Source organism: Scophthalmus maximus, chromosome 5 (assembly GCF_022379125.1).
Source record: "Scophthalmus maximus strain ysfricsl-2021 chromosome 5, ASM2237912v1, whole genome shotgun sequence".
Taxonomy (NCBI): domain Eukaryota; kingdom Metazoa; phylum Chordata; class Actinopteri; order Pleuronectiformes; family Scophthalmidae; genus Scophthalmus; species Scophthalmus maximus.
Window position 1 is genome coordinate 11,007,501 of NC_061519.1, and position 26,641 is coordinate 11,034,141.

The 26,641-nt window shown below is 40.2% G+C and overlaps 1 protein-coding gene across 2 annotated transcripts in view; it reads left to right on the forward strand.

Moving 5' to 3' along the window:
* LOC118310653 (sodium channel protein type 4 subunit alpha B-like) overlaps window positions 1–26,641 on the forward strand; it is a 39,836-nt gene that overhangs the window by 3,912 nt on the left and 9,283 nt on the right. Inside the window, exons 3-18 of one of the 2 annotated variants that reach the window (XM_035633776.2) lie at window positions 4,638–4,944; window positions 6,166–6,284; window positions 7,373–7,462; window positions 8,541–8,669; window positions 9,638–9,729; window positions 9,813–10,055; window positions 10,181–10,244; window positions 15,122–15,263; window positions 16,187–16,384; window positions 16,478–16,660; window positions 16,743–17,114; window positions 17,243–17,372; window positions 17,751–17,989; window positions 18,715–18,888; window positions 19,212–19,568; window positions 21,935–22,345. In XM_035633776.2, the coding sequence (XP_035489669.2) occupies window positions 4,678–4,944; window positions 6,166–6,284; window positions 7,373–7,462; window positions 8,541–8,669; window positions 9,638–9,729; window positions 9,813–10,055; window positions 10,181–10,244; window positions 15,122–15,263; window positions 16,187–16,384; window positions 16,478–16,660; window positions 16,743–17,114; window positions 17,243–17,372; window positions 17,751–17,989; window positions 18,715–18,888; window positions 19,212–19,568; window positions 21,935–22,345 (3,210 nt within the window). In that variant the 5' untranslated portion in view covers window positions 4,638–4,677. Of the gene's footprint in view, window positions 1–4,637; window positions 4,945–6,165; window positions 6,285–7,328; window positions 7,463–8,540; window positions 8,670–9,637; window positions 9,730–9,812; window positions 10,056–10,180; window positions 10,245–15,121; window positions 15,264–16,186; window positions 16,385–16,477; window positions 16,661–16,742; window positions 17,115–17,242; window positions 17,373–17,750; window positions 17,990–18,714; window positions 18,889–19,211; window positions 19,569–21,934; window positions 22,346–26,641 lie in introns of those variants that run through there. The other variant, XM_047332110.1, reaches the window with a different exon arrangement.

Below are 26,641 nucleotides of genomic sequence, written 5' to 3' on the forward strand. Positions count from 1 at the left end.
GTTTGTGTACATGAACATCCTTTTTCATGTTTAGCTAAAGTTGGAGTAATGGCCATATCGCGTCACGCTATTTTAAAGACATCGAAAAGGTGTGCTTTTTGGAATATTTAAACATTTAGAAAAGTGAATTATGATAAGAAAAATCAGTGGCAGCTAAGCAGAAGAAATGTCAATAACCAGATAAAATAACCTAAATGATAATCCGGTGACATAGAAACAGGCCATATGCCAAAGTAGGGTCATGTGATCGGGTCCATAATCAGTGTGAAGTACAATAAGCCTTGGTTTATCGCTCAGTAATATGTATGTTACAGTAATTGTTTCCTGTTAAAGTAGTTGTGGAATCTAAGTTGACACAGTAAGTTAAGAGAAATAGTGAGTGTAAATCAAAAGGCGTTTGGAAGTAATAATTCATACGTGTGTTTTAGTCTGATGCACAGTTTTCCCACTTTAATGAATCTTATAATTTACAAATTAAACAGAGCAACTCGTCTGATCAGTAACGTCCTCCAAAATGGGAGCGTGTGATTAAAAGGCTGGAAGACTTATATCTATTGATGATTTTCATCTTTCCTGTCAATGAGGTCTTTATGCTCTACGCAACAAAAACAACACAATGATTTTCGTTCCATTTTCAGAGATTCACCACGTGAAGTTTTTTTCTTCTTCTTCTTACAGACAGATTCCAATATATTAAACAGCTGTGCATTAAAGGTTTTATATTTATAGATTCAACAAGGAAAATAAGAGAATTAGTTTGGACACAGTTTTTTTATTACCTAAACAGCCTCTATCCCTAAAAAAAAATGGTTGTTGTTATTCTGTAGCCAACTACAATAAAAGTAACCATATAGATTTTTATCTATCAATTAGTTTCTCTATCTTTTGCACTAATTCCATTCATGACGCATTACAGATCTTACACCAGGAGGAGCTTCACGTCAACATCATAATTTCTCCCTCAGCACACCGGAATGATTGTATGGTCTTGAATGATTTGGTGGAGTTATTGAAACTTGAAAGTCTTGTCTAAACCTAGTTTTGTGAGGGAGATGTGTTCCAAAGATCCCGTTATTATTTTATTTACTTAATTCCATTCACCAAGGCTGAGGCGTTTACTGTTTATCCGATGTCTCGCTATGTTTAAAAGAAATTCTTCTTCTTTACCTATAACTGAGCTTTTCAATATTTCTAGGGTTATAATCTACGACTGACCCCAGTATGTGCCATTAGAAAGAAGTTAGTGTAGTAAGCCTTGTTACTTTTTATCATCATAGTTCATCTTCTGTAGAGTTTCATAAGTAAATCAGATACAGTATGTATGGATCAAACCGTAGCAACAAAACCAGTGGGATGGTGTATGCTCATTATGTAAAATATAGTGACAACACATTGAAAATACTACTCTAAGTATATAGCTGATTGTTATATAAGTTGAAATATAGTTTGCCAGCACATAGCACAATTATTATCATCATTATATAATAGGTCAATCATCCCTATAAACACAAAAATGGGGGGGGGGGGGGGGGGTGCGTGCAAAACTGCCCTGTCCATGGCACTACTCTACTTTCATTCTAATTATCATAATTATTTGGTGTGATGATGATAATATCACATCTGGCTGTTATGGGAATTAGATTTCATTCAACAAAAATATTTGTTTCCCCTTGTGCTGTGTAGGGCTTTAAAACCATCCCCCCTCACATGGCGTGCAAATTGAAACTGCACTGTCTTAGAGATTTAGTATTTTACTTTGTATTCTATATGTACGCTACAGTGTGTAGGTCATATTCAAGTCTTTACCACTGATACCTTTAAATGTACCATCACCTTTTATAAAAGAAAAAACGTTACCCATATGAATGATTCGTCACATCCTGTCTCAGCATGACAGAAATATCATGTGAACCTGTTTATCTGCTTTGTGACGTTGCAAATGGACCTTAACCTATTTTTTTTGATAGCGAATAGCAAAGCAGCGGATTCACAATATGAGACGAGCTGATCTGAGATCAACCTGGGCCAAATAAGCAGATCAAGTGAAAGCAGATAACTAGCGTATGGCTGGACGTGTGAACGGATCAATGCATTTCAGGACAGAAGGAGATGGAAAAGTCACAGAGCTTAGTCAATATGAAAAGGATACAATGGTACTTCTGTGCTATGGGCATGGAGAAGTAATCCTCTCTTTGGAAAGCTTTTTTTCAGTTATTAATATATCACTCTGTCACTGGCTTAAACGAGGGAGTGGATTTTTGGGAGAGGAAAGGCCGTTGGTCATGTCTTTATTTAGATAGTGGCTTTGGACTATGATCAGATTACCTGCATTATATTTTTGTTTTAGTCCACATTAGTTTGCTATGATAAACAAATCAAATGCTCTTGTTAGACAGAGATCAGACATTCACTTGGTATTTTAAGGTGTATCACCTAAGGTATTTATAACCTTTCATTCTAACTTAAATGTGTTAGAATTACTTAAAATCCAGCAAAAACATAATATTTGTGCACACACACAAAGTCCACTGGAATCTCACCTCATTATCAGGCTACTGATTTTAGCCTGTCCTCCACCAAAAACTGGCCACTGGTTGTTTGTTCAAGCAGCTTATAATGACGTATGTGGTCATTTTAAAGCCGCTGACCTCAGCGGTAGACCTGGTCCATCAAGTTTGTGTATTCCAATGGATTTGCTTATATTCTGCAAAGTTATCTTGCTGATTCTCTGCAATTAATTTAGGAAACGGTCAATTTGGTCGTATTTGAGCGCATTAAACACATAGTCCGTCGTATGAGCTGGAGCTGCCGTTTAGAAGTTTAACATCTTAATTCCCTTCAGTTTAAAATAAACAAATTGTGAAGGACTTTTAGGATTTCGCTTATTTTTTATTTAAAGCTCTACTAATCAACATTTTTATGTGGACAATTGAGGCAGAACAATGAATTTAGTGACTAGCTGGTGAACATAATGGAGCACTGAGCAGCTAAAGAGCCAGATATTTCCCTCCCTAAATAGACATTTGTTTGCTAAGAGCTTCACAATTTTACAACTTTATAAGGTGACAAAGTGTCACTGTAGTATTAACATGATTGGTGCGCTGGCCAAAAAAACAAAATGCCAAGAAGAAAAGACATTTTAGTTTGTGTTTAACACAGACATCATCAGCATCATCAGCATGTCGTTCAAGAATATTACTAAAATCAAGTGTTTTGTATGTGAAATAGAGGTCACATTTTGAAGAGCAGCCATTGCTAAAATACAATAGAAAGTCAACATAGAACTGGGGAGATATTTTGGCATTAGGTGTTGCCATTGAGTGTGGCCATGGAGATTGCAGACTATTTAATAACTTTTTGCAGGTTGATGTCCAGGCCCTGCAGTTTCTTTCAGTTCAGCAGAGGCAAACAACAAGTGATTGCCACGTGAAAGTCATGGCTGGTGCAAACCCCCGGTCAGAGCTACAGACCTAATCCCTCTGACCCAGAGCTATGGCTGCCCTAGTTTGACGGACAGTTGACCGTTGGATAACAGAAAGCTGGTGGTCAGTGGGAATGGTAAAGAATTCATGTCTTGTCTCTGGACGCCACCTCGGTATATTCCATCTTCCAATCAGAAAATCAGAGCAAATCCAGCTTTTGACTTGAGCTTTTTATATTTCGATTAAACAATATTTCAAATAGAGAACATTAGCCATATTTTCAAACCCCCCAAGCAAAGATAAGTGTACCACACGTATATGCACTCACACATGTATGTGCTTTTGCATGCACCATAGCCGTCTTTATCAGAATGGGGGATCATTATTTCAGCCTTTGCACAAATACTGAGTCCACAATATAAAGCTTTTGATGCCATGAGCACAGCATTTCTGTGACTGCGCAGTTTATGAAGGAAGGAGTAAGCCTCCTGGAGCTCTTAAGAAGAGACAGACTGTCTCTTCTGGAAGACAAATAAATGTTAAAATATTCACAGGTTCTGTACGAATGAGCTGCCAGTATCGCTTGCCTGTCACTCAAAGCCATGACAACAAGACATTGATTGATTGACACACATATAAACCAATTCGTGTTGAATTCAGACACATTTTTTGTTTTTCAATTACGTTTGGTAATAATGAGTGGGACAGAATATGATACAAATCTATAGAAGAGCTGAAAGGAGTATGATAATGACATTTTTATTGTGGTGAAAATTTTTGAAATGAACAGTTACAGATGTTTGTCGGGACACCCAGTTCGAAAACGGGTATGGTCACTGTGAACATGATAGACCTTCAATGACAGAGATGTTCTGTAAATGCCACATTTTGTGTGTCCTCGCAAGAGATTAGATTAGAGATTATATTATTTGCAGATCCCATTCAAACATGTTTTTACAGAATCACTTTTATATTGCATTATTTAATCATCCGTTTTTGTTGAGAAACTGAGACAAGCCATTGTAAAAATATTGATTAAAGCAAACTTCAAGGTATTTGAACATGTTTGAATACATGTGATGTGTTGCTGCAGATACAAAAAGAAATCCAAACAGCCAAATTGTTGATTTCCATCAATCTACATTACTGAATTAGATTACTTTTTTCTCTCCCCTTATTCCATCTGTCCTTTTCCCACGTCTTCTCTCTACGTAGCTGTAAGTAAATTCTAGTACAGGAGAATCAGGATGAAAAGATGGCAGCCATGCTGTTACCAACGGGTCCTGATGGCTTGCGGCGGTTCACTCGCGAGTCCTTGGCTGCCATGGAGCAGCGGATTGCCCAGGAGCAAGCCAAGAACACCAAGGTTTGCCATGAGGCGTACAGGAACGCAGAGCCACCAAAACCCAGGGCCGACCTGGAGGCAGGCAAGCAGCTGCCACGCATCTTCGGTGACATCCCCACAGAACTTATCGGGGTGCCGCTGGAGGACATCGATCCATTTTACTACAAGAACAAGAGGGTGAGAGTTTCCATCTCTGTATGTGTCGGATTGTGATCGAGGAGCAGCTACAAATGTCTTATCCTGGATAAGGACACACTATATTAATCACTCTGGAAGGGATAAATTTACACATTCAAAATTATGATCTCAGGGAATGTCTTGATGACTTAACACATTGTTCATACTGAAGATGCAAATCTGTCACAGCAGGTAACAAATATACTGTCTTTACAATAATTTACAACAATAATAAATAGCAAGGGAGTACAACAGTACGGCATGTAGCTTTGACTAAATTATAAACTACAGTGCCCATATTCATGGTAATGAAGAAAGGTGTCACGCTGCACAGTGATGTGTGTGTCATAAATATGTTTTCAATAGTTCTTGGCTAAGAGGAACAAGATGTATCAGGTACCGACTACACAGGCAGTACTTGTTAGAAGAATTGATTCACCAATGACTTTTACAGTGTTTTATTGATACACTTGCTGCATATAAAATTATGAATACAACTGTCATCCGGACTTGTAAACACTATGTGGTAGAGATCCTCCAGATGAGTTGATGTTTTCACTGGATTCACTAAGTGGTGTTTGCAGCAGCTAGCCGCGGCGAAGCAGTGGCTGCATCTCTTTAGATCTCTTGTGGAGGCAGAAATAGGATTAACAAGTTTTGATTTGCAGAGTCGGTAGATCAGGCCGCCACCCATTAATGGGCCGCTTATGGAGAGATGAAAAAAGGTCATGGCAGCCATTCTCAGGGTCTCTTTGTTTTGGCATGTGATGGGCTGCTGGATGGGAGGATTATCCAAAGAAGGGAAAATATTTAAATAAATGCCACATCTGTTAGGGAAAGGTTCAGCTTGATTTGGAGTTGCCTACATTATCTCAACTGGCCTTGGGCAGTGCGTGTGTGGGCACTCGCTCCTTTCTTGGGGGCAGAAGTGCTGATGGTGGAAGTCAACACAGATGGTAGACAGAGTGGCAGACTCAACGCGGCAGCTGCAACATCAACCCTGCTGGGTAAAGAAAAAGGCTGAACTGCCGCTCAGAGCTGCTGTCGAGTTTCTCAGCAGATGTAATACAAATTTTCCTGTACATCACGGGAAAAGTGTCTCTTGAAATGCATTTACACTCAGATGTTTTGTTACAGTGTGCGTTATTTACAGATTACGAAGACTAATATTTGAAAGATGCGATTTGTCTTGATTTCTTCTTTTTTCTTTTTCTTTTGCAGACTTTTATAGTACTTAACAAAGGGAAGGCCATCTTCAGATTCAGTGCCACATCTGCACTTTACATATTAAGTCCATTTCACTTCATCAGATCAATCGCCATAAAAGTTTTAGTCCATTCATATCCTTTTTGAGTGCCTATATGTCTATTGCTGTCACAACCATGTAAAAATGATCATGGTTTGTTATTTGTTCCTCTTGTTAGTTAGTTAGTTTGTTAATTTGAGTTTGATATTAACAAAATTAGAAATGTGTCATTAGTGGGTCAAAATGACAAAGATATGAGTATATTTGAAAATAATAATCAGACAGTCTGCCAAAGACAAAACACTGTGTATTATTATCACCAAATTTGTAATTTTATGTCATAGTTAAATCTAGAAACCACTCCTTGCATCTCATACTCGCAGATTAGCCAGTTTCTAATATTTACTGATTCCACCCCCCCCCCAAAAATAGTTTTCTATTGACTTTTTCCATAGTCCCGTTTTTAAAACAGCTTTGTAATGGTCATTTCTGGCATCGCAAAACAAATCCTCTAATATCCCTCTTTTAATCCCTGAAATGAAATAAGAGCAAGGAGATTTCAAATTGTGTGACTGCTGCCTATTAGTTCTCAGACAGCTGATTCACACTTGACGTGCAGGAGGGAATCTTTCCTCTGAATCTCTGCTATGTTATAGATTACAAAGCATCTATTGATCAAATTATCTATATTTAATATTTCTGCCAACTGTTATTGATTCTCTGAAACTGAAATCATACATGAATAACTGTAAGTGACAGTAAGATGGTCTGAACTTAACCAAAGTCCAAATACCAACATTTTGTGTTTATTTCTCAGTGAAATTGATATCATGTAGTTTAGGTTATTGAAGTAAACTGTGGGATGGTTATTCCAATGATTTACAAGGATTTTATCCCCAAAAGTTTTAAAATTTAGAATCATTTCATCTTTTCAAGATGAAAAGACGGTGGTGTTTTATGATTTGAATTCATCCATAAGAGAGAATGATATCATTTTCTATAATCTGCATGTATTGTAGTTGTAATACCATTGGCACACACAGAGAGGGTTTATCCTAATGGTTATATATCATAGGATTATGAGAATCGTTGTGACTGTGTTAGTGTGTCTGTGACAGTTTTCCTATAAATGACTGTAAATGACAAATTTCACAGTGCATTGTCCTTAACTTTCTCCTCCACATTGTTTAGCCTGTTCATAATGTTCACTATACTGACCAACTGTTTCTTCATGGCCATGTCTGATCCGGCACCATGGACCAAGTACCTGGAGTGAGTACATGCTGTACATTAAGCTGTTGCCTCGTCTTATATATTGTGTGTCTGGGACAGAGACTTACTACATGTGTTCTAATGCGGAGCTCTGCTGGGGTTTGTTGCTTTACCAGTGATGACTGGAGAATCAGTTAATGTGTAAGTAATATGAAGCATGAAATATTTACTGTAACCCGAACAAAAAGCATGCGGTGTAGAATGAAAAATCACCCAAAAGTCCTCCGCAATATTGTGCTTTGCATGAAGTTGTGGCCGAGCTGACGTCGCCATTTTTAGCATGTAGCATGCGATCTGCATTGACATAGACATCATTTTTTATTTAAGTTTTGCATCTTTTTGTAATGAACTTATCATAAATGTGGAAACAAGAAACTGTTGGCTCTATTGCTGTAAGTGAGATGAGAAAATAGACACCACTCTCATTACTGTATGTTAAATACGTAGCTACAGCCAGTATCTGAGTGGTTTATTTTAGCTCAGCTAAGCTTAGCTTAAAGACTGAAAAATAGGGAGAGAGATAGCCTGGGTATGTCCAAAGGTCACCACAAGGTCGCCAACCAGCAGAGACTTCAGGAAGTTACTGCTTTAAGAAGTTCCACATCCTGGGAGCTGCCCTGGAGAAGGCTCTGTCCCCAGAACTGCGGAGGTTGGCTTTGTGAATGGAGAGGAGACCGGCAGAGGTGGACCAGAGGGAACGTGGGGGTTGGAAGGGGGAGAGGAGATCAGTTAGATATGGGGAAGCAAGATGTGGAGGGCTTTGAAGGTGAGGACCAGGACGTTCAAGGTAATCCGGTGGGAGACAGGAAGCCAGTGGAATTCTTTTAGGACTGGGGTGATGGGGTGCTAGGCTTTGGTGTGAGTGATGACTCTTAATGCTAAGAAGTAGGGAGGCACTTATGGTACATTCACTTGGTTTCAGAATAAACAAACAAAATGGGCTAAGAGCGTTTGTGTATCTTGGTCTGATTTCAGTTCTCACTGTAATGTTGTGATTTATTTCAAAGCTCAAATCTGTGCATCATTTTATCCAGGTTCTAACACTGCATTTTCCTTCTCTCTCATGAATATCTTCTAGGTATACGTTCACTGCCATTTACACATTTGAGTCAGCGATAAAGATATTTGCAAGAGGATTCTGTTTGTTGCCGTTTACCTTCTTGAGAGACCCATGGAACTGGCTCGACTTCACCGTCATTCTCATGGCGTAAGTTACAATATGATTGTATAGATTTATGATTTCACCTGACATTTATTTTCCGTTTGCTCTGGCTACATTGTGCAGATTTGTAACTTCCAGAGACAAATTTAATTCAAAAAGTCCTATTTTTTTTCTGTAACAATGTGCAGAGTATTTTTAGTAATGTCAAAGTAATTGTGGTCAGCCAGACATCCCGAGTGGTGATTTGAAACACCAGGAATGGTAAGCCCATTGTGGAGGTCAGAGATATGTGTGGTGAACATACACAGAATTATCACCTGATCCTGTGGTTCTCATTGGTTTCAGTAGTGTTTTAGCACCTTTCAGCTTATTTTTTGGTTTGCTAGGCCTCAGCCTTACGAACCACAGTTTCTGGCAGTAGCAGGTATCTGGTTTTTGGCAAAAGCTCTTTAAAAGAAAACATCCTTTGATCACTTTCAAAAAACAGAAGACGGATATAGTTAGCAGGTTTGTGAATTAAGTGGATGGTTTAGCAGCTAAAGAGCCAGATATTTCCATCAGAGGTTAACAGAGACCAAAAACAGACCTGAAAATGAATACTGGACTGCCAGTAACATTTGCCAGGTGGACAGAGACAGGAATACTAAGTCATTCTAGTGTTGGATATGCTGTATGAATAGCAATATCAAATGATATGTTAGTGTTGTATTCACAGCATGTTTTTGTTATCCCTGCTGGTAATAAAATAAAGTGCAGAGTTGCAGTTTTAAGTAAAGCCATTGACAAATTTTGTGAAAGCTGCACATTGTCAGTAAATGTAAATCTACGTTTTTTTTTAAGAATGACCCAACATAAAGACTTTTAGTAGAAACCCTTAATGTTATTTTATGAAATGTATTCATGAAGACACGATGTATGCACTGTTAAGCACTCTAAAGACACGTTGTTAAACCTGGTGATCGCTCAGAAGAGCTTCTTTTTTTAATCTCCTTACTGTTCATACAAATCCACAGATATTTGACAGAATTTGTAGATCTTGGAAACGTCTCTGCATTGAGAACCTTCAGAGTACTGCGAGCCCTTAAAACCATCTCAGTCATACCAGGTAAGATGCCCCATCACATCAACGTGGCACAATCACTGTAAAACTGAACATTTAAATGACATCCTCTTGTCTCCGCCATCAAGGTCTGAAGACCATTGTTGGTGCACTGATCCAGTCTGTGAGGAAGCTGGCAGATGTGATGATCCTAACGGTCTTCTGTCTCAGCGTGTTCGCCCTCATCGGCCTGCAGCTTTTCATGGGGCTCTTGCGACAAAAGTGCGTCCGCAGTCTCACACACTGCGTCAACTCCTCCTACAGCTACAACGCCTCCTTCATTTGTAACAACAGAACCTGGAGCTCCAGGGCAGACTTCCTCACTAATGAAGGTCAGCTTGAAAACAAAACACACTTGTATTTCACACATGTACACTGCTCTGAATACTGCACAGTACCATTGTTAATAGAAAAAAATAATGATGTTTCATTACACCTCCTCTTCCCTTTTCCTTAGATAATTTTTACAAAGTTGAAGGAGCAAAGGATGCCTTAATATGTGGATACGGAAGTGATGCAGGGTAAGTGAGTTTCCTTCTCTATGCTTGTTAATCATCTGTGGGCTATTACATAATATCAAAATGTTGAGCATCTAACGGCTTTAGAGCCTTTGCACGTCATGTGCACAATTGGATTTAGTAGCTTGAGCATCAGGCTTCCTGCAAATATTTTTCACAGACCAACAAAAAACCCAGACATAACAATACATACTATATACTTTAGGCTTCATATTTTTTAATCTGTGACTTAAAGTATAGAGGAATGATCCCATCGGAGGGAGGGGTGTAGCGTGAGAGAGGGTGTACACAAGACGACATGTGGTGTGGATAATCAGTCACTGGAACTGGAACTCTCTACTGAGAAACATGGAGTTGCCAGCTGGAGAGAGGGGGGGTCTTTAGAGATTTCATCATCTCAAAAGCTCTATATGACATGATTAGGTTAAACTGTAGCGGGACAGTTATTGTTGAGAGGAGATACTGTTCTGATTTCTACTGTTCTAAGTCTACAGCACCAGAGACATGAGGAAACACTTTCATTTCTTAAACCCTTGTTTGTTTGCATCTAATTTTAACAAAAGAAGGAGAAATGTCTCAGTATATCTAGCTTTCTCAGATGTGATGTCTCTACATGTAGATATGCATTGATGCTGTTTGATCTGTGAGGTGGTGGACTTTGTTCCCAATCAAAGGCACAGTGTGAAACCATCCAAATATTGCTACCCAGCCTACGCGTGGAGTAATCCTATAAATCCAAATGCTTTTGAAACAAGCACAACAGGATGACTCTGCCCATGCCAGGCCCAGTTCAAGGGTTATAGTAAACTAAATACCCATCTGTGTGGATCTGAAATCTGCAGCTCCAACAAATGGCTTCCATTAGGTGCTCCTGTTAATGATACATGATAATGGCTCAGAGCAAATAACCAAAAAGGTGATGATATTACATTTTAGCAGGGACAGTTTTTTCTCTCACTGTTGAAAAAGTTGCTTGTTTCATTATAAATCACTACGAGTATAAATCCCTAAAGCAAACAACAGCCTGTGCCTTTTTTATGAGAGAACTATTAAGTGTGTTTGAGACTTTTTTTGTATGGGATTAAGTAAATGGTGATAATAATACAACATTTTAGTGAATTAACAGGGAAGGTGTTGACACTGTGGAGGTAATTTTTATTGGCATCACAGTGCAGCCAGCCGTTTTTTTTCTAATCTCAATCTGTAACCTCTCCTGCACAAACACAGGAACTTAATCTGTCAAGAAGTAAAAATCTAGCATTCAGGGGCAAATGACGTCATCGCACTCCCTCAAATAGTGGGTCAGTAAGATCATACTAGTACCGAACTGTCCCAGATTTTACCTATGATTTGTGTCTCTGCCATTTGCAGAGCTCTAATACCACAATCAGTTTTTCATGTGTCTAATGGGTGTGATAACGGCTGTTTGGATAATAAGAGAAAAAAGATTAGGCCTTTTGTATCAACTTTGTCATGTTGTGTCCAAGAATTTGATATTTATTGCATTTTATTTCTTTTGCTGTTTGATTGCTGTAAAATCCAAGACGAGATGACACAGTTTTATGACATGGCCGCCAGGTTATGGGTCAAAGCAGCCATAGGGTAGCTTATGTTTTTGCTGGCAAAATGAGGCCGCCTTTTAACTTCTGTGACATTTTAGATGGAACCTTCTGAGGCTGCCCGCGGAGATCGGCAAGATATTAAGCAGGTCAGGATGGAGGACGTAAAACATAGAGGATGCTTAATCTTTTGAGTGTATTCCAACAAGTAATCCCTGAGTAGATTTCCAAATTAAAGCTTTGGATACATTATGATGACACACACTCATACACACACACACACAAACACACACACACACACACACACACACACAGTCACTCACACATGCACAAAAACACACCCGAGAACACAAGAGGGAACACATGCACACGCACATTTTCAAAAGATGTTTTCCGCCTAAAGTTTGTGATGAATTATTTGCTCAAAGGTCACAGATGTTTCTCATCACGCCTACTGTGGAGTCCAAGCAAATGCTTATCCCCTCACATCTTAAAGCCACTGTGCATCAAGGATTATGACTGATTGTATAGACAGTTTCAACTTTTGCCCTTAACTCCTGTGGGCATGGAAACCCACCACCTCAGTTTCTGCCCAGGATAGAAGGAAAACACCTTGGTGAGATTGACTGTTCTTTTGCACAAACTGCAGGAAAAATAGATGGTGCAGACAGTATTTTAAAAAAATAATGTAAACGTCTTAGCAAAGAGTGAAAAGGAACTATATTATTTGACCATTTTTATCTTTAAATCCAAATTCCATTTTGAAGTGGTCAGCCACAGTAACTTATGTTTCTTAGCGTTAATTTAATTTAATTTCTGCACATTATCGTCATTTGAGTTATGAGGCGGTGTATTTCAACATTGACTGCATCATTTATGGCCACAATTTCCCATCTTCCACTGGCTACGTCCCGCATGATAATGCACCAAAGCAAAAGTCTTCTCACACTGGTTTCTTGAAAATGACAATGTGCCTCGTCAACTCCAGTGGACTCCCCTGTCACCAGATCTGAATCCAGTAGGACACCTTTGAGATGTCGCAGATAGTCGGGGACATTTGCAGCATGAATGTGCAGCTGAAAAAACCTGCAGAAATTATGTGATGCATGTCAACATGGAGCAGATCTGAGTTTCCAACAACTTGTGGAATCCATGTCACAGAGAATTGAGGCTAGGCTTGAGATTTACTAATATATAAGTGTAGTTTTATTATTTGTGGTGTCAGATTAATTAATTGCCTCTGAAAGAAAACAAATAAATATAATTTTAATCAATATTAATCCTTAGTAAAACACACAGTTTATCACTAATGAGAACAATGACACTATAGGATGTACACGGGAAGAGGAAAACATTAGTATGACTGCATATTCTGGGTTTATCTGTACCCAGCCATCAGTGTTTGATGCTGGCTGCGGATGTTGTCAGTGTGTAGTCAGATCAGATCCCTTGGTTGGTTCATGCGGCGCAGCAGCTCTCCTCAGGATAAGCCCATGCAAGTGCAGTCTCCTGGGCAGTAACTATAGAAACCTGTGGGACATTTGCCAAACAGGCGCTTTGTTTTTACAGTAGCATTTGATTGCAAGAGGAGTCAAGTGACAGCTCGCAGTGTGGTAATAACATTAGCAACCATAACACTGGGTGTAGTGCTTTTTATTTGCAATGAATGTTCGATTCACAATTAGAAAATTAACTCAAACATGACCATTCTGAATAAATGGTGGAATGTTTTAAATATGAATCACTATGACCTTTTAGTAAAGCAAGTTGATTAAGTTTCGAATGCTGCAGCTAATGTTTTGAATCCAAAATTATAATTTTTTTAAATCTTCCATGTGGTTTTCCATCAGATTATCGTGTAAAAAATAATTATGGCAACTAATGTTTTTTCATTTTGGATTAATCAGTAGAGTAGTTATTAAACATCCACCTCTGTAATGCCAATGCCTATCACAGATTCCTGAAGCTAAAGCTGATGTCAGTTCTAAGCCTCAAGGTTGTCTGTTTATTGTAACACGGGATATAGAAAATTAACAAATCCTCATAACTGAGGATCTTAAACTAGGGAATGTTATTGGTATTTCTGAATATAAAATTACTCAACATATCTATCAGTAAATGTGGGCAGATTAAAAAAAATAATCAACTCATTTCAGGTCTGGATGTTGCAGCATTGCAAAAAAAAAACAACATGCAGAGACTTGAACAATTAACTAATCTGGATATTAATCTCACATACTATATCAGAGCTGCATTTCCTTTAATGCAACAAGAAGTAAAAGTTTTTCAAGTGTGGCAATTTAGGAATTAATATTTGAAAATAGTGAAAAACAAAAAAACATATGGTATAGGTTGAAAATGGTTAACAGTAATTAATTTAACCACAGTTAATGAGCTATATAATATGTAAAAGTGCTTTGCAGTCCTTCAAGACAAAATCTGCAGTATCTGCCGTGTCTATGTTAATACTGTACCTTCTGTCAAATTGATTGATGGGGTACAGATTGAACAGATAGATGATGGTAAATGGTAAAGGCTAAATGGTATTTATATAGCGCTTTTCTAGGCATATAAACCACTCAAAGCGCTTTACAGAAAAGTCATATTAACCCATTCACACACATTCACACACACACACCCCCTGCGCCACAGCCGCCCATGATGGGCTGAGCAGTGCAGCAGAGGGAAGGGGCAGCCTGACAGGAAGATGTGGCTGGCCTCACGCAGCCTCCTCTGTCCTCACTGCTGGATATTACTGAGCATTCACCGCTCAGCTGGCCGGATGGTGAGACCTACAGCTGTTCTCACAGAAGCGCTCTCCCGCCCAGCTGTTTCCTGGCCATTATGAAATTATTCTGCACTCAGGCTGACATGGCAGTCCAGCTTGTTCTCAGCTGCCGGACTTAAATATTTGCTGTAATGCCACTATGCTGACAATGAAGATCAGAGATGGAGGCATCGGGCTGAACATTTTTTGAACTGCAATTTGATATCCATCTGGCTCAGTGTAATCCCTTTTTCCTCCAGTGCATTTTAGTGCTGCTGCTGCCTGGAATGAATTTCAAGTGCCCTCTTCAGTTGAAATAATGGTGATGGTGACAGTGTACTTACTGACTCATCCGCTGCTCTCTCCCGAGGAGTCAAAGGCCACAGGGCTACATGTAGATACTGGAGATGTTTTCAACTCTGGTAAAGCAGCCTGCACGCCACCACAGCTATATCTGTTCAGGCTACTTTTGATACAGTTGTGCAAAGCTTTTGTTTACCAGTCCTGGCCTATAATCATCTGCCTTCTGCCTTCAAACTGTTTGTGCATTACAGGAAGTGTCCAGATGGATTTGACTGCCTAAAAGTGGGAAGAAATCCGAACTACGGCTACACCAGTTTTGACACTTTCGGCTGGGCTTTCCTGGCCCTTTTCCGACTCATGACGCAAGACTACTGGGAAAAACTCTTTCATCAGGTGCAATTGTGTTTTAATCTGCAATTAATTTGTAATGTTTTCTTGCTCCCCTTGAATAATAATCCATATTTACTTTCCCCCACATGAATTTTAAATGGTCCATTGGTCCAGTATTTTTACGACTGTAAGAAAGGTCTTAGCTTCTTCCACTGGTCATGATAATATATCACTGACCTGGTTAATTAGGGAAAGCTGTGAGTGGCACAGTGACTCAACTCAATCTCTCAATACAGTCCATACAGGAAAACAACATTAGCATTCCAGCAGGATACAAACAACTCTCTAATTTAACCATGCCATCTAAAGCACCTATTTTTAATGTCAACCAGGGCAGAAATTAAAAGCGGCGGTTATCAGTAATTTTTAGATTCATTTTCAATTACTACCTGTAATATAAAAGGAGTTGATCGTAGTGACAAACAAACTGAGAATCCATCACCTGTACAGAGCGTTTTAGTGTCTTTCAGCTGTGTCTCTGTTTTTGTTTTAACGGCCTGCAGCTTTGAATGATTGGTTGAGGTCAGTATCCCGACATGATTGTACAACAACGTGTACAATATTAGCAAGACAAGAGACAAAATATAACCAACTCTCAATATATTCTATACCTCTTACTGTGACTGTTAATAAATGCGGTTAGTAAAGTTGCTACCCAAACTTCCAAATAGTTAATTACATTTTATAATGCGACAAATGCCTATAATGGCTATTCCGGTATTTTCTTTTTCATTTTTTAAGATGAATAGGGTAAAACTTGTAGGATATCTTTAACCTTTAGTTGTTATACTGTCTGTTGCCCCAAACTTCAGCAATGAACTTACTCAGTCAAATGTTTTCCATCATAACCACACACTGCATTCTTTTAAAACTGTGAAACATGGTATTTTCCTTTGACATTACTGCCCCTATGTCTGCTTCCTCAGACCCTGCGCTCAGCAGGGAAGACCTACATGATTTTCTTTGTGCTGGTAATCTTCCTGGGCTCTTTCTACCTGGTCAACCTCATCCTGGCTGTCGTGGCAATGGCTTACGAGGAGCAGAATCAGGCAACCATTGCTGAGGCCTGGCAGAAAGAGAGAGAGTTTCAGCTGGCTATGGAGCACCTTCGACAAGAGCAAAGAGTAGGTGTATCGCAACCAGTCAGCGAGGGTTTCCGTGTGTGCTTTCGACAAAAAGAATAATATCCGGTAACATCATTTTATTTCTGTGTGTAGTTGGCAAAGAGACAAGCCCAGGAGACCGACTCAGTGTTATCCCCAGAGGTGTCTCCATTTTGTCTGAAGACAGGAAGTATACGACGAAACAGCAGCAGAAGAAGAAGATCCCACAGGATGTTGTCAGAGGAGACCGAAGAGGAAGCTGCTGAAGAGAAGTTCGACGCAATGGACGAGCCAATGGTACATCATTCAACGACAGCACTCTTGATAGTCTTTGATGTTCTAGGCCACCTGCGCTAATGTATCCTCTGTGTCTCTTCAGCCTCATCTGTCGCCCCTGCCCGTCCACCCTCTGCTGGCAACGCTCTCCTCTCACCCCCTCAGCACCAGGAGAGGAAGCCAGGTCAGCATGTTCAGCTCTTTCCGGGCACGCAACAACTCGGAGGCCGACTACGGGGACGACGAGTACAGTGTTCACGGGGACGCCTTCAGGAGTCGGGCCAGTTCAATGGCAACGCCCTGGAAGAGGAGGACGGGCAGTGTGAGGAGTCACTGCTCCCAAATCTTGACCCCCAGCCTCAACATCAACGGCCGGCTCAATATTTCCCTAGACCAGAATGGAGTCACTGCTGTGGGCCTGCTCACTCCAACCTCCATGCCTGCTTACAGCATGGAGAGGGTCAGAGAAGACACAGTGAGTGACAGACACTTGTTAGAAATTGGAAAATACTGCAATAGTAAACTACATCTAAAATGACTGCTCACTTAATAAAAGCGAGAAGCAAGCCTTGTGGTATATCTTTCTGTTTTTCTGTCTGCCAGAAACCCACCAATGCAGAGGAACCAGTTCCCAGACATCTCCTCCAGCCTTCCCCGACAGTTACCGAGCCTCCTCAGGTGCACAGGAAAAGAGGGTTGAGCTCTGTCAGTTTCTTCAGTGATGCCATCGATGGTGAGTGGTGTCATTTATTAAATGAAAAGTGTGAAATGGGAATTACGCCTATTTGCAGCAGTTTGTTGGCTGAGGTCAGCAAAACCGGAAAGAAAAAACGTCAAGTTAACCGAATCCACCCACCAGCACCTCTAAAGCTTAGTCAATGTATAGACGACATCCATTGGTGGTATCAATCTTCTTTTTTCAAAGTTGATCTATTCCTTTAAAGGTTACTCTTGTAATTCTCGCTACGTTGAGACACAGAGATTTAGTACGGATTGAAGCTAGCATAAGATGTTGAGTTTTACATGCTTGGGGCCACTGGTATTTAAAAAGAAAGGATAAAACAAAGGAAAATTCAGAGGATGAAGGGTTCACAATGGTGTCTCTTTGCAGAGCTTCAGGTGTCGAGGCAGAAGTGCCATCCCTGCTGGTACACGTTTGCCAAGAAGTACCTGATATGGGACTGCTGCCCCTGGTGGCTGAAGCTGAAGGAGTGGGTGAAGTTCATGGTAATGGATCCTTTCCTGGATCTAGGCATCACCATATGCATTGTGCTGAACACTCTCTTCATGGCCTTGGAGCACTACCCCATGACCGATGAGTTCAACACCATGCTCTCAGTGGGCAATCTGGTAAGGGGGGGGGGGGGTGTTCATGATAGGACTAGACAGATAAACAGCATTTAACACACTTAATACAAAGTGTTGTTAGGTGCTAGATGAGCAGTGAAGGGGTCGTTCATTCAGATAATGTATTTCTATATCAAACAGCTGTGTTTTTATAGCCAGTGATGCTGAGCTGGATTCAAATAGGACCATTATGATCCTTCTTCAAGGTTTCTACTTTACACTACTTGTGATTATCTTTGGTAAGTGGTAGTATTTTTAGAAGAGGTGGTCTGATTCCCTCGTTTGTATTTTACCATCCCCGCCTACTGGTAAATTATAGACTCTGCCAGTGTCTTCAAGTTTGGAAACACACTTAAACTCACCTCTATTTATTCGACCGATCAGAATGTTTTTTTCGCTTCTGTTTGTTCCGTTTTTTAGTTGGTGCTTTCTATTGTTTTGATTTTTATCCATACATTTTCTGCTGCTTATCTAGAGCAGTCCAGATGTCCCCCTCTCCTCTCCTACTGTTTTATCTCTATTTTTTACCCTCAATATTGTAATATTGTCTATTCTTGGCATTATTTTCATGAATTATTTGGTTACTCAATCTGGCACACGGTGTCCACTGTAGATCTCTTCTAGTTTTAGTGCTTGGGCATTATGTTTTCATGTTGTCCGTCAAACCCTCTCTTTCTCGTGAACAAAATTTCACAGAGGTATTAACCAGGCTTTCTGTGTGTTTACAGGTGTTTACAGGGATCTTTACAGCTGAGATGGTGCTGAAGCTGGTTGCCATGGACCCGTACTACTACTTCCAACAGGGCTGGAACATCTTTGACGGGGTCATAGTTTGCCTCAGTCTCATGGAGTTGGGTCTTTCCAATGTTGAGGGGCTGTCTGTCCTGCGCTCATTTAGACTGGTAAAATGACTCTTGAATCTTGGACTGAAATTAATACTTTAATGATAGCATAGCATTTCCCTGACACTCTTTGCATTCGTTTTATAAACATACACAAACTAGTCATCCTGTCAAGACTGAGGGTTGGTCAACAATCAATTTTTTGTTATAAAAATGATATAGCAATCACACATCTAATTTCTAACATTCATCTAACAACATATAACCGGTTCAAATATTGTTAATGAGATTCAGCACTCTAGAACATCCAACGTCAACATCAGACACAGTTTCTTGTAACAATGCATCATCGTTTGCCTTCCTCACCTCGTTCTCTTCCTCAGTTGCGAGTCTTCAAACTAGCCAAGTCCTGGCCAACTCTCAACACGCTCATCAAGATCATCGGCAACTCAGTGGGTGCCCTGGGAAACCTGACACTGGTGTTGGCCATTATCGTCTTCATTTTCGCTGTGGTGGGCATGCAGCTGTTTGGCAAAAACTATCAGGATTTTGTGTGCAAGATCTCCATTGACTGTCAGCTGCCTCGCTGGCACATGAAGGACTTCTTCCACTCTTTCCTGATCGTGTTCCGCGTGCTGTGCGGCGAGTGGATCGAGACCATGTGGGATTGTATGGAAGTGGCAGGTCAGCCCCTCTGCATCCTGGTGTTCATGTTGGTCATGGTCATAGGGAACTTGGTGGTGAGTACTAAATTGGAGTTTGGACATGATTGAAGATGTTGTTTTATTTAAAGGATAAATATGGTCATAGATTTTTCATATATCATCAACAAATCTTGTGAAAAGCCCCCCAAAAAAGAATAGAGGAATAACAAACATATTACGTTTGTATTGTGAGTATTATCAGCCTTATCCTTTAACAGTATATGATCACAGGGTGTCTGCCTAGAAAGAAATTCAATTGCACCACAAAGAAACCAACTCTTGACTACTGTGAAATCCAAATGATGATGTCAAAAGTAATCAGGGATTACATTGCACCAATGAGGACTGGTGATTCCATATCAGGAGGAGGGGACCTACTTGAAAAAGTGATTGGTGCCTCATTGCGACGAATTTTGCAAACCCAGATATATCTGCAGCTACGATGAACACACACTGATCACTGCGTATGCGGTTATGTCACGGCATCATGCAAACTCTTTTGCAGATTAGCATTAGCGGACTTGAAAACAGAGTCTGGCCAACATACAAACCATCTGTTGTCCTTTCCGATTCATACACTGTGTATTATTGCTGTCATGCAAACTGTAGCCACAGCATACACACTACGATAGGAGCAGCTTTGCTGCGGCCTCATGTCGAACAGGGCGGAATATTTTATCCACTGCGACAGAATTAAGCCTTATGGGTAAAATTGTGACCTAAGTACTGTGCAAAGCATCGACCAAGGCCACTGAGTGTTCTCGCTGTCATTCCAGGTATTGATTTTTTTTATACACTAGATTGAAACAAAGCCAGTACATCATCACATCCAGCTGTTTCTATTGAGAAAAAAGAAAAGAAAAGATTAATCTGTTTGACAGTTCTGTTTGTACACAACAGCCGTTACTCGAGTCCCATAGCAAGGATATGTATTGGTCCGCCCATATGGTGATTTGTTGTCCAGCTGTGTCCTGTAAGCTAACGTTAATGAGAACCGCTAAAAAAAAATCCCGGAAGAGTCAGCAGTTGCAGCATTTATTTATAGTCTGTGTAGTTCTACTTCAAATGTGGCGTCATTGTAGTGCTCATTGCTTCAATAAATACAATCATAAAGTCTGTTTAATAGTATTTCAGGATTTCATTTCATTATATTTCTCCTTAGGGTAAGTTTAAATTTTTGGCTTGACTCTAAGAGGTGAATTATGTATAGTTGTATATATTATCTATGTCCAAACAAGCATATACACTGACATAAGAGCATCGTTTGCATAACTGTTTTAAAACCCAGACAGGCTTCTTTTTTTTTAATGCAGCAACGAGCTTCGTTCATGTTGGATATTGTTCAAACACCTGTTCCCAGCATGCCCTCTGTTCCCTCTGCCATTACATGCTAGTTTGCTCCACATTTAATCCCATGGTCTGAAATGTATCAGTTTTTTAAAACCTTTTTGGTTAACTTAATGTTTTTCATGGATGAAGATCCACTGTTTATAAAAGTGCCAGGAATTAATACGAAGTGTTAAATCTTCCATTTGTTTGTAATATGCGTCATGCTAGAGCAAAAGTAGTAGCAACAGTAACTAAAGGGATGGGGCTCAGTGAATGTCACCTTTGGTCCCACAGCATCATCTATGGCCTGGTGGTTTCACACCAGTTCACACACTCTGTCTCTCGAAATACACTCTACAGCTTTAAACATCATCCCAAAGGATTTAACTCAGCAATGACAGTGATGTGATGAAACGACCTCGACAACAGTCTATGTTGTCTTACACCTGTTGGACACGGACACCTTTGGCGACTCTATTGCCTTGTTAGGGCAAATACCAGATCACAACAGTGCTTCTTATGGAGTTTAATGGACTGAAACCTTCGCTGCACATGAATCGTGGGAAAGCTGTTTATCCAAGGGATTATCCAGGATGCTTAGGGACGAGAAGGTCGGAGGGCATTCATCACTAATCATCTGCTCCTGCTCACCCCATCTCTGACTGGCTCAGTGGCTAAAGATGATCCTTACCAACTGTACACATCACACATGCACTCGGGCACCGCACACACAGACCAGTGCAGTGCCGAAATGGTCTCCATACTGCTGCTCTCTAACCGAACACACAGATTAATTGGGAGTTGGATATACTTTCAAGTCATATGTTTTTCTGCATATCTGAGTAGAATATCCTGTTGAATTTACAATGCAGGATTTGACAATGTTGTCATAGGTTTCATTGTTGTACTTAGCTTACAGGCTTAACCATTCTCTAAGGAAGGTAGATGTTGGCATAATCACAATTTAAATACAGTATATACCACATTCAGGTGAAATGGCTTTAGAATTAAAGCAATGTTCTGATAATTTTTCCAAATCAAATGTAATGTAACACACGTTTGTCCGTCAACAGGTGCTGAATCTCTTTCTGGCCCTGCTGCTCAGCTCCTTCAGCTCTGACAACCTCTCGGCTCCAGACGAAGACGGTGATTTGAATAACATCCAGATCGCCATCGCCCGAATCCAGTCCGGTGTCTCCTGGCTCGTGACGAGTGTCGGCAACCTCTTCAACCGCGGCTCGAAGCGGCAGAAGCAGAAGGCCAAAGAAGCCAGTCAGGCCATCAAGCTGGTCGGCAATCATGTGGAGAGCAATGGGGGGATTTTTGTATGCTACGGGGAGAAATACATCATCCCAGAGGAGGACAGCTACATGACCAACCCAAACCTGACGGTCATTGTTCCCATCGCACCTGGAGAGTCGGATGTGGAGTTCCTCGAAGAAGAGGAGATTTCAGAGTCATCAGAGGATGAGGACAACAAGCCGGTGAGTTTGTCATATCTACAAACGCGTTTACACAAAATTGTAGCTCACAATTTCTTGGTTTGCTGTTCTGCACACTCATGGCTTGTAGAGGTTATCTACCAACAAAATCACATGCTGCTCTGTTTTCTATGTGATACCAGGTGTGCTGCTTTGGAAGAGACAGATAAAACCTGCTCAGAAATTTCAACAGTGTCACAGCAAGGGAGACCAAAATTTTAATCTTTGCATTTGATGTGGGTCTCCCTGAATTGGAAACTCAATATTAACCTTATCCATCTGTTTTCTGTCTGGTGACAGCTGAGGTAACCACATGGGCTGACAAGAAACAGAAAAATTATATAAATGAATGAAATATATATATTTTAGCAAAGGTATATCTGACCTATTGACTTACACTTAATTTCTTTGTCTGGAATTTCCTGATAAATTCCTGTATGTAGACTGATTTGATACTAATCATAAATAGTCTTTTTTTTTTTAAGAAACAGCTCAATTTAAAACCAAGTAAATATCAATTCATCGTTAGTTTATTCTTCTTGCATGTTGAATTAATTGCTCACCTGTAGACAAAACTTAACACTTTTGCAGGTTGAGGGCTTTTGATGCAAAATCCATTAGAATGTGTTCATTGGAAGCACCGTAAACGAACTATCCCCCTTTACAAACTACATTTTACTTTTTAAAAGAAATTTCAAGGAAATTATTAGGTGGTTGTTATAAATCTATTGGCGTATAAAAAATAGTGTTAAATTATGTTTTGGGACTTGTTTGAGTGGCTGATGTGGGGTTTGTTTCGACAGCTGCAGTGGATTTTAGAAAAATTGAACTTTTGTCATTGAACTTAATTTACATTGTTATCATTAAAATTAGTTTTTAAAACTAAAGGTACCTCTGCATGTTTAGATAATGGAGATCCTGGAACTAGAATAAGACCCACGTGATTATAGTGGCAGGCTGGCTTTGTGCCCAAGATGTTTCCAGAAAATGTTCTAGAAAGTTTTCTCAAAGGACTCATCAGTTCAGCTCGGGGTTTGTTTTTGGCTCCTAGTTTTAAGTGAAATAACATCAACCAAGAATCTCATCAGTTTCCAGTCCGCTGGTTCTGATTTGCTGCTCTTTGTGTCATTCAGAAGTCAAGCAGGGCAAAAGGGGGTTTGATGCGATGATGGGGGAGGGACATAAGGTGTAGCAGGGGAGGGGCGGGCCGTGAAGTGGACGCAGATGTGGAGGCTTTAACATAAGCTGTTAATCTGTCAAGCAGACAAGGTGAACTCTGATGGAGTATACTGCCCCAGTGGGACAAACTTGGGAATCCAGATGTTTTATTTCCGTTTAAGTTATTAATAGCTCATGTAGCATCATGCAAACATCTGGTGAAGGTTTCTCAGAAAGCTGAGTGGCCAAATGTCAAAAATTTGTTTATGGCAAATGCCAGGAGACAGTTTTTCTGTTTGGAGTTACCTAAACTTAAGCAGTCAATGAATTAACTCCTGTCAACCAGTTGTAGTTTCATTATCTCCTGCCTCTGCCATATTGACTGTAATGTCATGTTATTATGCTGATATAATGTTGTCATAAGGCATCCTTCTTCATCCCGCAATCCGGTGCTGCAGCTGAGTCAAGGTTTCAGTGTCAAGGTGCTGGTATTGTGCACACTGTCATGACTTACTGGCACTTATCGGGTCAAAACATTTGTAAGGGACTGCACCAACATTTAAAGGACGTGCACACCCATACAGGTGTTTATACTTATTCTAGTGAGCTCTTCTATTCTGAAATCCAGACTATTAAATATGTGCATGGTATAATTTATACAAATGCCAATCAAGCAAGGTTGATATTTCCCCATGAATGTATTAGTTTGACAGAGGTAGCTTAGACAGCACTAGTAGTATCTCTTGTATTATTTGTACAGTATCATTAGACAAACGACCTCTGGCTGAGCAAGCTAAAATTGAGGATATGGTTTTTGTGAAACATTTTTTCTTTTCTTTTCTTGCCGACTGTAAGACCAGAAGATCTATATCGGTCTCATGCCTGTAATGTAAATATAAAATGTACACTTAGCTTTGCTCTGTAGACAGGAATCATAATCCACGCACCTCAGCTCCCAAGCTCACTAATTAACAATTTACATCCTGTTTATTAAATCTGAACAAAAATGGATGAGTAAAAACATTCCGTTATGGTTCTATAGGAGGTTATCTGCAGGACAATAAGGTCCAATAAGTCATGTTGTCAAAGTCAGGTGACATATTGGCTTGGGTATGTATTTGCAGATAATGTTGTTATCATAAGTGAACTTTAAATGGACTGGGAGGTGCATTTTGTTTCATCTTTTGACAATATTCCTTTAAAACTTTACTTACCAAATATTTTAAATAGGAGAGAAGCACTGTGACTGGCTGGGATGATCAGTAATATAATCCCCACACTCTGATGGGTGAACTGATTATAGCAGAACCTGTAGTTAAATAGTTAATATGTGAGAATATATACATATGTGTGTGTATATGGGGTTAGGGTTAGGATATATAATTTTATGAATGGGAACAGGGCTGAAGGAGATCAATCATGCTCAGCAAACACATACGATTGTATAACCACAATCCACCCTCCCTTTATCAAACTCCCTGTTTCTTCCCGTTGCCGTACTCCTGCTTCTCGTGCACTCCTCCATAGCTGCTCGTCCCATCAGGCCGGGAGTTTGTGTGTGGGGGGGGGTCGCTCCTATCCTCTCTGGCAGGCAGACAGCAGCAGGCCAGATGTGGAGCCAGGCCCTGCAGAGCAGATTAAACTGACACAGCTGAACGGAGCCAGGCCATGGGAGAGGCTGAGCTGAGCAGGCTGCAGTCTGGCGCTCTCTCTCTTCCTCTTTGCCTGCCATGCTCCTCTCCGCACCACACCAGAATTAGGCATCAGGGAAAATGGAAATGAAAAAAACCAAAAAAAAAACCGCTCTCCTCCAGCCCTTCATCAGCTTAACTGGACATCAGCAGCTGCCCAGCAGTAAGGGAGGATGCATTTTACATGTGTTGAAAAATGACAAGATTGTAATTATTGAGAAATTGTTGCTTACTTTACTCACAGATTTGATGATTCACTTTACAGCAAAGAGCAATTGGCCTATTGTGCACATATATTACAATTTTACATGTGGCAAAAAAACCCTGATCCTGCTATTATATACACTACGGCAATCAGCCTCGACCTTAATGTTGTGGCTGATCGGCGCATAATCCTGACTCATCAAAATGCCACCAGTGCACATTCTCTCTGCTCTGTCTTTGGACACTAAGATGGTAATGCTGGTAATCTTGTCTCCAGGTCGCGCGAATAGTCTTTAATGCTGGATTAGACTTCATACCATTTTATAGGATTGAAGCTGCACCTCTGTCCTATAAATCATGTTAAATATGTTGCTTATACAACAGACAAATCTCCTGGAAATTGTATTAAGGCTCAGAAGAGATTCAAGAGGCGAGGCAGTGTGTCTAGGTGAGCTGGATTTGATGGGATGAATCCAGAGGAGGTTCCGGAAGTGAAAATCCCATTCATATTGACATTTTGATGATTAGCCATAATGTCGTAACCATCCAATTTAGACTTACCACGAGCTACGAGGTTGTGAAAGGATGGTATAAGCACATGTAGAAGCCACAAGTCCGTATGATATCAACCTTGTTTTAGGAAAAAAAATATATATTTCGCAATGTCATTGAGATGTACCACACTACCCACAATCATTAATTGGAACATCAATGTCTCTGATTGGTGGAGCTCGCTGCTACCATGGAAACGCTTACTACACCCGCAAACTTCATGTCAGCTAGTAACGCTGCGTTCCATCGTACTCGGAACTCGGAGCTCGGGCGTCGGATTGTCGTTCTGTTACACCTCAGAACTCGGAGGAACCCCACCAATACCGACTTCTGAGCTCCGAACACCGAGTTCCGAGATGTAATGAAACGTAGCATGAGTTACTGGTACCCGCTGCTATCACTGAAATCTACGATCGTAATACACTATACACACACGAAACACAAGCTGCAATACATTACAAGACTCTTATCAACAATATAAACATTATAGTGATTATGATGAAAAGATTCAAGATGAAGCTAAACTGTCATTGGAAATGCATTCGCAATGGTTTATGGGATGACTATTTCCTTCGCTGTTCAAACAATTATGTACACAGTTTTGTACCTTTGCCTCTTTTTCCGCTTTCCAAAGTAACAACTTAGTATCTCCATGTGCAGGAACACAGGTCCAGCTGGCACCAGAGTAGATAAC